Source organism: Ochlerotatus camptorhynchus, unplaced genomic scaffold, assembly GCF_037179485.1.
Source record: "Ochlerotatus camptorhynchus isolate MF236.1 unplaced genomic scaffold, CSIRO-AGI_Acam_v1.1 ptg000862l, whole genome shotgun sequence".
NCBI classification, from domain to species: Eukaryota; Metazoa; Arthropoda; class Insecta; order Diptera; family Culicidae; genus Ochlerotatus; species Ochlerotatus camptorhynchus.
In genome coordinates, this window is record NW_027041321.1 from 4,864 (window position 1) to 16,871 (window position 12,008).

General features: G+C 36.1%; 1 protein-coding gene across 1 annotated transcript; it reads left to right on the plus strand.

Annotated features, from left to right (window-relative positions):
- Positions 1–9,934: 9,934 nt before the first annotated feature.
- LOC135715345 (E3 ubiquitin-protein ligase Mdm2-like) lies at positions 9,935–11,386 on the plus strand (the record flags this gene model as incomplete). Its single annotated transcript, XM_065238665.1, has 1 exon — positions 9,935–11,386. A coding segment is annotated over one exon (951 nt), but the record flags the coding sequence as incomplete, so codon positions are not given.
- Between the last annotated feature and the right edge of the window lie 622 nt (positions 11,387–12,008).

The window sequence follows — 12,008 nt, forward strand, 5'->3', positions numbered from 1 at the left end:
CGTCACAATAAGCGGTTTTATGATTCGTGAGCGTTCACTCAGAGTGAGCATTCACGAATCGTAAAATCGCTTATTGTGACGCTCTGAAAGCAATATTGACAGGTTTTATGTGTCAAACACATACTTTATAACCTCATCTTGTAACTTACAATTAATAATTATCATTATAACCTCTAATGATTTCATAATTCCGGAAATCAGTTTTTTTGCAAAGGGATGTATTCCCTGCCAGTAAATAACGTAAAATCTTGTTGTGAGTTCAGAAACAAGTAACAGAGATTAGAAAATGTGAAAACTTTCAAATTCAAAAATGGCACACAATTTTTAGATTTGAGAATAATTTTTAAATTACTTTCGTCCACAATCAACCTATTCTTTAAATATGAATTTTAATGTTATGATAAATATGTTATACTTATATTTGAGCATTTTGATTTATTATTGAACTTATTTTAAGATAAACAAAATAGTTATAAATAGTTAGTAGCAAAAGAAGGAAGAGAACCATCTGAAAAACCAACAAAAAACGGCGTTCAAAATAAAAAACGTAAAAAATTAGTTGGAACGTAACAAATGAAATAAAAGGTAAAAAAAAAATCACATATAAAAGAAAATACAATAAAACAAAAAAAAAATCTAAAAATTAAAAATGGAAAGATGGATAAAAAAAATAGTAGGACGGTTAAATTTAAACTTCTATTTTAGTTTTCAAACATGTATTACCTACCAATTAACCCTCTCTTAGCTCAGTCGGTAAACGCGCAGCTACAAAGCAAGACAATGGAGGTGGTTGGCTTTGATGTCTGGTCCGGTCTAGGAAATTTTTTCGACTTCACTGGACATAGAGTATGATTGTACTCGCTACACAATTATACTAATGCAAAAATGGTATCGAAGCTCTCAATTAACAACTGAAAATGCATCTAGAGCACTAAGTTGAGGGCACGCAATAAAGGGTGTACCGTTTTAAATCCGCACACACAAAATTCATTCTCAAAATTCGAGTTTTTATCCGATTATCACCAAATTTTCAGGGAGTAAAAAGAAACAATTAAAGTTAGTTTTGGCATCATTCATTTGATTTATTTCGCCTTTATATCCGAATGCGCGAATCTTGGCCTTAACCCCAGCCATAAGGTTCTGCACGATCTCAGGATCGACAGTTTTTTGGATATTAACCCATTCTTTCTTCATCTACATTCTTCACCACTTTAGGTCGTTTTAAAAGGTGCTTCTTCATAGTGGGCCCAGTATTTTTCTATTAGGCGCAGTTCCGGAGTGTTTGGGGGGTTCAGATCTTTCGGCATGAAATCGACATCATTCGCCTTATACCACTCTAGCACGTCCTTCGTGTAGTGGCATTTTGCCATATCCGGCTAGAAGATTTTCGAACAGTCGTGAGCCTTCAGGAGAGGGATAAGCCGCTTTTGGAGACACTCTTCCAAATACACCTGTCCATTCATGATGCTTGCGGTAACGAAAGGTGTACTCCGTTTTCCGCAAGTACAAATCGCTTGCCAAATTAAGAACTTCTGGGCACACTTCAATATCTTCTGTGACCGGAGGCTCTCGGGAACATCACACTTATCCTTGGCAGTCACATACAGGTTTCCTGGAATCTGGTTGAAGTCCGCCTTATATGCCTCGTCATACATTGCGCAGCAGTGTGGTTTCGTTAACTTCTGGTCATACATATGGCTTTTTGCGACCGTATTCTGTTTCTCGTCACGGTTTGGGGACTTCTGAACCTTAAGCGTACGTAGTCCAGATCAAGTTTTGGTATTCTCACGAAAGTTTTGCTCACATGCAACTTTTTAGCCACATCTCGAACTGAGGCGTTCGGTTTCCGTTTAAAGGCCCCAACCACGCGTTTTTGATCGTTCTCGTTGACTTGACAGGTTTTTTTTCGGATCTTTGCTTCCGATCATCAGTCAGACGTTCTTCGAACCGTTTTATGGTACTAGCCACCGTGGAATTTTGCGATTTCCATATTTTTCCGATGGCACAATGCGACAGATCCTTATTCTCAAAATTCTCATGCAAAACTTTTTCGCGCACGTACTGTTCTTTCGTCGCCATTTTGAAAAATTTTGCGCACCTGATGAAATCAACTCACAAAGTGTAAACAATACACATTAAACTATGTGTACGCAAAATTTCAATTAATTTTACCCAACGTTTTTACCCAAGTTAGAGCAATTTGAGTGCGTGTGGATTTTAAACGGTACACCCTTTAAGCTAATTTACAATAAGCAATAAGCTTGAAATGCAAAGAAGAAGAAAGTAGAAAGATTACCAATTAACCCCGATTAAACAAGCATTTCACATTAGCAATGAACCATACAGTTGACAATCCTCGAAAAATAACATACATTACGGTGTGATGAAATTTTCCATTAGTGTTAATACGCGCGCGAGGCTTTCTGTTGAAACCTCTGTACAACAATAACAACAATAACAATATACACAAAAATGCTACAAAACCTCCAACTTACCGCATAATATTAGAAGTCGTTATGACAGCTATTGATACAAAATAATTCGTTAAAGATAACTTCGTCAAGATACATAATTTGTCAATTCATACAAAAATCACTGGATAACTGTTCAAAATACAGTTTTAATGTGTGAAATGCAGTTTCTCTTAAATTCTGTAAATGTTGCTGAAAGTTTGATATGTCTAGGTATCGAATTGAAAACAATTATTACTTTTAAATGCAATGAATTTTGCGAAGCACAACACTTAATCGCATACTCGATGTTCGGTACTTTTTTGAGCGGACTACACTCGGCAAAATTATTATATTGCAAAACATAAGGTTTTTTTTCCATGTTTATACCGAAATTCGTAATGTGATGTACTGACGGTCAGAATTTTCCAATTTCATTTACTGTGTTCTGCTATTTTCATTACTGATCTGTTCTGTAAACTTAAATTCGTTTATGTGGTCAATTATTTCGTTAATATAAATTACTGGTTCGTCGGTAAACATAGCTCTTATACTGTATGGTAATCATTTCCTTGCCGTAATTTGTAAGCTCACGTGGAACATCTGTCAAAAACTTCAAAATCGCAAAATTTTGTATTATGAAGTAAAAAGTGTATTTTCCATTAAGTTTAAGTGAATTTTTCATCAAGTTTGGCGAAAATTGCTGGAAAACTAACGAATGCTCCATGAAGAGTGATTTAGGATCAGTAAAAATAATGGAATTTGATAACTAACTTCACTGGATCGGTGTTTGCAAATATAACAATGCATGTATTTTGTTTATACATCAGCACCACATTTTTATTCCCACCATAGTAAAACGAACCAGCACAGAGTCCTGACAATTTATATGGTTAAAAACTCACGTTTTCTATTTCCCATCTACGTTTCTACAGTAATTTCCCGAAAAGTTTTTCGATCGCTATTTTTCGGCTTTTCTCTAACCAAACGAACATATTTGACGAGATCAACTCAATTGGTTGGAAAATAACCGGGAAATAGCGAAAAATTGATGGAACTTTCCTCTATTCATGAAGCTCCGGTTAAAAAAGGCGATTTTCAGTAATTCCGTTTTTATTTAACTTCGTTAATTAAAATTACTGAGGTACTCAGTTATCGACTCATAGCATTTGTATATTTGCCGAAAGTTTTTTTTATAAAAGTACTGACTTGTCATCACGCTAAAGCAATCGTTTCGGTAATATTTGACAGCTCGCAAGAGGCCAAGATGATGGTGGCTTCCAATTTCAGAAAAGTGCCCAGACAACCAGAATGCACGTATATTCAAAGTTGTTTCTGCGATTTTTTTTAATGATCCTTTTTAAATGAGTTGATTTAACGTTTTATACGATTGAATCTGTAATAACAAATTAAATTTGGAAAGTCTTACGATGTAATCCGATTCCATTTGTGATTCAGTACGATGTAAAACTGGTTCTTCGTATGTAAGTCGGAAATTTGTATTTATACGATTTAACTTAAACATAATGCCCAGCGCCATCAATTTTCCGTCTATTGTAGGATATTTGACAGTTTTTTTTTAAAAACAGGACTGCCATATTAGATTCCAAAATTGCGTCGGACATCGATTTTGAGTCTCTACATATCGTCCCCATTTAAAAATATACCCATATTGTGGTCATAGTACTTTTCCTGTATCCTGTAGCTGCCATTTTGGATTTCATGACACTCATTTTCTATTTCTAGATTTCATTCTCTAGACGTCATTTTTTTTTCCAAAAATACTCATATTAAAGGGTATTTGACAGTATTTATATCTTTTTCTGAAACCGGAAGCCGCCATCTGGGATTTCAAAATGGTGTCGGACATTGATATTCGACATCTTCATGTCGTCTAAAAAAATAATATTGGGTATTTGACAGTTATTCTGAAGTTAATGACCGCCATCTTGCATTACCAAATGGCGTCAGGTATAAATAGCAGTACTTGTTCCGAAAATACCCATATTGTAGGGTATTTGGCAGTTTTCCCGAATCTGAGAGCCGCCATCTTGGATTTCAAAAATGGTATCGGACATAGATCTACACGCGTCCTGTACCTTTTTTTTAAAGTCACTGGCCGTCTCTTGGATTACAAAATGGCGTCGGACATCGATTTTCGGCATTTACATGTCGTCCCCGTTCCGAAAATATCCATATAATAGGGTATTTGATAGTTTTTCTGAAGTCAATGGCCACCATCTTTGATTCAAAAATGGTGTCAGACCTCGGGATGTACGTGTAGTACTTGTTTCAAAAATACCCAAATTTAATAGTATTTCTGAATCTGAGAGCCACTATCTTGGATTACAAAATAGTGTCAGACATATATTTTCGGGATGTACACGTCGAACCCGTTCCGTAAATACCCATATTGTTGGGTATATGACAGTTTTCAGAATCTGAGAGCCACCATGTTGGATTACAAAATGGCGTCGGACATCGATTTTTGGTCTCTAGACGTCATCCCGATTCCGGAAATATCCATATTGAAGGGTATTTGGCAGTATTCCCCACTTTTCTGAAGTCGGCAGCCGCCATCTTTGATTTTAAGATGGTCTCTAGACGTCATCCCGATACCGAATATATACATATTGAAGGGTATTTGCAGTATTTCCCACTTTTTTTGAAACCGGAAGCCGCTATCTTGGATTTCAAAATTGCGTCGGAAATCGATTGATAGGTTTTTGACGTTATCCCAATTCCGGAATACCTATATTAAAGGGTATTTGGCAGTATTTTCCACTTTCTGAAATCGACAGCCGCCATCTTGGATTTCAACGGATTATCGCTGGATATCGATTTTGGGTCTCTAGAGGTCATCCCGATTCCGAAAATATACATATTGAAGGGTATTTGGCAGAATTTTCACTTTTTTTGAATCCGGAAGCCGCCATCTTGGATTAAAAAAACGCGTTGGACATCAATTTTCGGTCTCTAGACGTCATCCCTATTCCGGAAATACCCACGTTGAATGGTATTTGGCAGTATTTCCCACTTTTTTTCAAAACCGGAAGCTACCATTTTGGATTCCAAAATGGCGTCGGACGTCAATTTTCAGCAGCTTCCAGTTGTGTCCGTTCCAAAGACCAAGAAAGACAAGAATAGAAAATGTTTCGTCGAGAGACAGCCCAGGAGATCAGTCTTTCAAGCAGAAGTTTGTTGCATTGTGCTTGTCAGATGAACGTTGACTTTTTTGTTGTTGTTGTTTATCGTCATGAGGTTGACAATTCCCAAGCCTGGACCACACTTACCCACACAGAGAACCGGTAAAACACTCACCACAACTGTCACATCGCAACCACCGCACACTCCCATCTCTGCTTACCCAATACACATAAACGGAGACACTATTTGCAACCACTATTACAAAAAAAATAAATAAATAAAATAAACAAATGTACAATGCCCCAGCTTGCTAAAGGATATCAATAGAGTTCTCCAGATGCGTGCTACCTTTTTAAGTAGTTGTGATATCGCGATACCTTTTTTGTTCTTCTTCTTCTTCTTCTTCTTCTTCTTCTTTATTTTAATATATGTTAGATTTTAGTGTTCGTGAGATTGCGCATGGAGATCTCTATAGCTCGCCACGGCGAAAGTAAAAAGCAAATCAAACGAAAATCAACTGCAGTGGCAGCTGTCCTTCTACTATTAGTAATATACCTATATGGATAATATCCAGATCGAAAATCACTACGCGGCACGTGAAGAAACAATTCCTCTGCGGCACACAGCACAATTTCACACTTAATATTGTCAATTAATTATCACAGCACTACGGACTAAACTATAACGTTCGCCATCAGTACTAAATCAGTTATTTACAGGAATTGTATACATTGAATATTGATTAACATGTGATACCAGCGAATTGGTTATAAAATGCTAAATGCTAGACTACAGATTGACGTGTAATAAAAATTGATCGAATCGCATTTAATAAAAGATATAAACAACTATTTAAATAGTACATGATTTTTTAATGGATCAGTACATTTCACTGTTTTTCAGTAAAAACTACCGAAAGAACTGTAATTTTTGACAGTCGACGACGTTTCTATTTTTACAGTTTTTTTTTGTAAATTTTTCCGAACTTCGGTAGTGAGTGATGAGCTAGTCGGTAATTTTTGAAAGTTGAGTGTAAATTGCAAGTTCGATCGTCCAGTAAACCAAACTGTTACCGAATATTAGGCTGTTTGAAAGTCAGAAAACAAAATTACCGACAACTGTAAAACAAACTTGGTTTGTAGGACTGGAACTTACCTTACATAATTGAAACTGGAACTGGAAACAGTGGAATTTAATTTCAAGTTTCATTCAGTTACTTCAAGACATATCGCGCACTGGTATTTACAGTTAAAGAGTTCATACTTAACGTCCACGATGTCCAATTGACTAAACACCGATTTCAGTAACAAGGATTCTTCATTCACTTGGTTTCATTACCTTCGACTATTTGGCCAGCAACAATTTCAATTCCAGTTCCAATTATGTTAGGTACTATTGAGGCCATTACCACTTATTAGAAAACCTCTAGTGCTACATGTATTCCACAACCAAGTCGGTAGTATCACATGTGTTAAACATTGAGTGTATACAATTCCTGTAAATGTTATAAGATTAATTATTGCGCATTTCGTAACAAAGTGCTGTGTCAAAAATAATGCCTCACAATTTTTCAAAATAAACATTATTTAAATTTTCTCAAGTCTCGACGTTTTTCGTTTTCAGCAGTTACTTTTAATGCTGCCCAAAAATCATAGGTTGCTCAGTTTTTTGAGGATTTAGAAGCAAAGTTTTCACCGAGTGCATATTTTATTGATGATCTTTAAAGATCAATGCTACATACGTACACTGATGTAATCGCTCTAAATCATCTGGAATAGAGTCCACCATAACCGATCGATGTTCATTTGTCCCTAACAAACAATTACAGTTGTATTCGATGTTTCATAGAATTCTGAGAGGTAAAATCTTTAAATCGTTTATTTTTTCGCTATTTGACGTGGAATGCACCACACGCAGAAAAATAGATTTTTATTTCAGGGCCTAATGTATTTTGTTATTGATTCAAACATATTGTATCACTATTTCAACGAAACATATTTTTGAATCAACAAAATGGTTTTTAGAATTAACAAACAGATTATTGACTCTACAACCGGTTTGTTGATTCAAAAATATTTTTCTTTGAACTAACCGAATAATATATTTGAATCAATACCAAAAATATATTAGGCCCTGCGCCAAAAATACATCCATTTGAATTTAAAAATCATTTCTCTGTGTGACTACAGCATTCACGATAATCGGAATTTCGAGCAACACCATAATCAAGAAGTTTTTATGTACCGTGATGCACCTTAATTCCAATCAGCGCTTGACGCCGATCACGTGAATATCAAGCCGATTTGTCGTAAACATCAGTAAAGCTATGTAACGCTGCATTGTGAGGAAATTCCGGAGTGATCTGAACTTAGCATCCGGATGGTCTTTACCTCCAAAAGAACTTTATAATGAACTAAAATTTCTAGGTGATACAGTACAGACAAAATTTTCAAACACTGCTCAGATTTTTTCCACGAATGGTGAAATAACGCGGTTTTTCTTACACAGTTTTTTTTTAATAACGCGGTTTTTTTATACACGGTACGTATCCCCCGTGTAAAAAAAGACTTGAGTGTAATTTGGGTACTAGAAAATATCGATACGTAGGAGATGAGGAAGAAATTTAATCATTTAGTGAAAATTTAATCCACACACATACACACACGCACAACACACACATACACAAATTACTGAAGACACTGATAAGACTAAATACATTGACACCAACAATGACAGGAACGCTGATACTAATTGTACGTATCAGTGTTGGAAAAGTTCGCGATATTTCACGAAGTTCACCAATTCATACACCTATATTCTTGATTTTGTTCAAATCGTAATTTCCATACAAAAAAAGTTTTTTTTATGGAAAATACGGTTTGAACGAAAACAAGAATAAGGGTGATAGTGAGTTTTGGCGAATCGATACGCACCCGAAAAAAAAATATAATAAAACAACGAAATTACAATGATTTCCAGTACATTAAAATTTATTGTTAAATTATTGTACGGGAGGGAAAATAGATTTCGATTTTTAACGATACAATGCTCAAACAACGAAAATTAGTGTGATGAGATCAAACTTGATAGAGAAAAATCACTTTTTTATATTGTTAAGATGCTTAACAACCCTCCTTTTTTACTGTAAATTTCTCAAATACCATGAATTTCGTAGTGATTTTATGGTAATGGACAAAAATGGTTCAAATAGAAAGATGGTCGCTGCTTAGGTTGCCGAGAATACGTAAATTCCCCTATATTCTTAGAGTATTGGTCATTTGACGCGGGTAGAAAATTTCATGCATTATATTTAGTTTCAAAGTACGTACAGTAGATTTTTATTTTTATTTTTGTGTTGTACTTTGGTACGGCGCAAGTACTCAAAAGTTAAGGGGACGGCCCATACTTCTCACGCTAAGAGTCACGAGATCAAATCTCATTCACGTACAAGTCACGAATGACCTAAGACATATTAAGTGACTATAATACAAAAACAAAACTTCTAGGAGAGCTTATAGGAAAGCCAAGAAAATAGCCCGATAGATCATCAACTGGGGGCGACCCCGGCGTAGTGGTTAGCATCCATACCTCTCACGCCAAAGTCACGAGTTCAAATCTCACCCCCAGACAAGTCACGAATGACCTAAGAGCGTTAAAGTAACTATAATAGAAAAAAAAATAAATAAATAAATAGATCATCAACTGGGCAGGAAATCATATCCTATTGTCCATGCACCATATCAATCGATTTATTCACTATTGCCTGCGGACCTTGTTATAAACTTTCGCGCTGAAAGTCGAAAAGCTAAGTAATTCCTTAATTTGTTGCTGCAAACGTGGATCTTTTGGCACCTAACGGATGATGTATGAAATTAAAGTAAGCTGTATATTGTTTCGCAAAGATGATTGCAGCGAACACATAATGGAGGCTGGTAATGAATGAATAATTAGTTGAAAAGCTGAAAGCTGGTTGCCAAAATGCGTATACAAGGATACACCAACGATTTATAAAAATGTGAAGAAGACTGGAGCCAATTACCAATGCGATTATGTTTACATGTAACTATTATTACGACGCATCATTGGAAAGTCATCAAGGAAATTCAAAATCACTCGGCATTACTAATTTAAAATGAAGATTTCAACACAATCGAAATGAAGAGAAAAACATCATTCAGCAGGTATACACAATTATTTATTTTATCGAACTGTAACGTTAACACATATTCGGCAAAAACCGATAAAGTAAAAAAATTATACATATTGAGAAAAAAAAATTGCTTAGCTTTATTTTAGTTTAAATGTCAAACATTTCTAACCAATTATCTTATTTCTAGGTACGTAAAAGCTTCTTTCCACCACGCCCAAAGCAGAAGAGAAAAACTCGTTTAAAAAAAGTTGTTGAGGATGGGGAACTATCTGATAGCAGTACGTCGTCGTCATCAAAAAGTGTAGTGTCGAATAGCTTGGAATCAAACAAATTCTATGGGAAAACCAGATCTACGGCTAAGATATCCGATAGCGACAGCGGGAGTGATATTGTGATAAATGAAACCTCAGCATGTCGAAAGCAGACGGACAATAACGTTAACATCATGACTAGCAATGAGAACGCACATCAGGGAATTTTGAAGAGAACATCTCTGGCAAGTTCCATTATCAAAAACCATAAGCGTAGAAATTCAGATGAGTCGCTAAACTATGAATCAGTTTGTTTTAAGAAACGGTGTGATAGTGAAGTACTTTTACCAGAAGTAACTGAAATTAAAAACAAGCATTTACAGTTAGACGTTTTTAAAGATTCTGGTTTTAGCTCTTCTTCAAGTCAGGAACGAACTCCTACAGAAGAAAAATTTGTATTTGAAGAAACGTTTTCACAGGAAACAATCGAATCCAATCGAACATCTCAACATGCAATTAAAAAAATTGACTCTGCTGAAGCACCTCCATTTTCAAATTCAAAGCTCAGTTTTCGCTGCTCGACATTATCTCAGGTATCATGTGAATCGACTGGTTCAGCGTTGTATGACAATCCGTATTATAATAAGCAAAATGTTCTGCATGAACCACAGTCATCAGATTACAGTGCAATTTATGCAAAATCTGAACATAATCTGGGGTTATGTATGTTCTGCCTATCGGAACCAAAAAATAGCGTGTTTGTTCATAGCAATTTTGTACATCTTTGTTGCTGTTATAAATGTGCCATGAAAATATGGAGACAACGCAAATCCTGTCCGATATGCAATTGTAAAGTTAAAAATGTAATGAAATTATTTGTTCATTGATACGCTTTACCACACATGTGCCACTTTCCAAACAACGCAATTACATATAGAGATTGCTAAAGTATGATTGTGTCAGTGATTTGTTTTCATCGGGAAAATTTTTCGCTATGAAGTTTTTTTTCCCGATGAAAACATTTTTGCGTATACGTATACGTGACGTAGTGTGCGTACGATAAACGTCAGCAATCTCTATTAGGTTTTGCACCGTCGGGGTTAACCTCAATCTGATGACAGTTTAGTGGTACTGTTTACGTGGACTTAGTCGATTTTTTCTTGGGTGGATTTTCTCGATAATTTTTCAGACTGCAGTGAGATGTAAACCACATTTCTGCAATGTTCACGAGCAAAATCCTTGCAACGCGCTGTTCCTTAACAATTTTCAAGTTAAAATTCGGAAATTTTAGAATTTTTTTTTTTTGAAAAAACAACTAAGTGCTTGTAAACAGTACCACTGAACTGTCAAAAAGGTTCAGCCGATTAACATTGAGTTCATTTGTGACGTCACGCTGCAAAACCTAATTAGGTATACTGCAGCGTGACGTCACAAATAAACTTAGTGTTAATCGGCTGAACCTTTTTGACAGTTCAGTGGTACTGTTTACAAGCACTTAGTCGTTTTTTCGAAAAAAATATATTTTAAAATTTCCGAATATAGTATGAAAATTGTCGAGGAAATGCGTGGTGAAAGGATGGTGCTCGTGCAAAAGTGTGGTTTACATCTCACTGCAATCTGAAAAATTATCGAGAAAATCTACCCAAGAAAAAATCGACTAAGTCCACGTAAACAGTACCACTGAACTGCCATCAGATTGAGGTTAACCCCGACGGTGCCGGCGCCGGTGGTGCAGTGGTAAGCGTGACTGCTTTCTAACACCCCAATGGGTCTGGGTTCAAACCCAGCCGAGGTCGGTGGGATTTTTCTGAGGCATAAAAATCTCTGATCACGTCTTCCTTCGGAAGGGAAGTAAAGCCGTTGGTCCCGGCCCATGTGTGTTTGAATGGGTGCGATATCCTACGCAGGTGTGGAAGCTGCCTTCCTGCACATTCGATTGCCGTCAATGGATGGCAATCGATGTCCGTCGGTGATTGGCACTAGATTGCGGAACAGAGACCGACGTTAAAT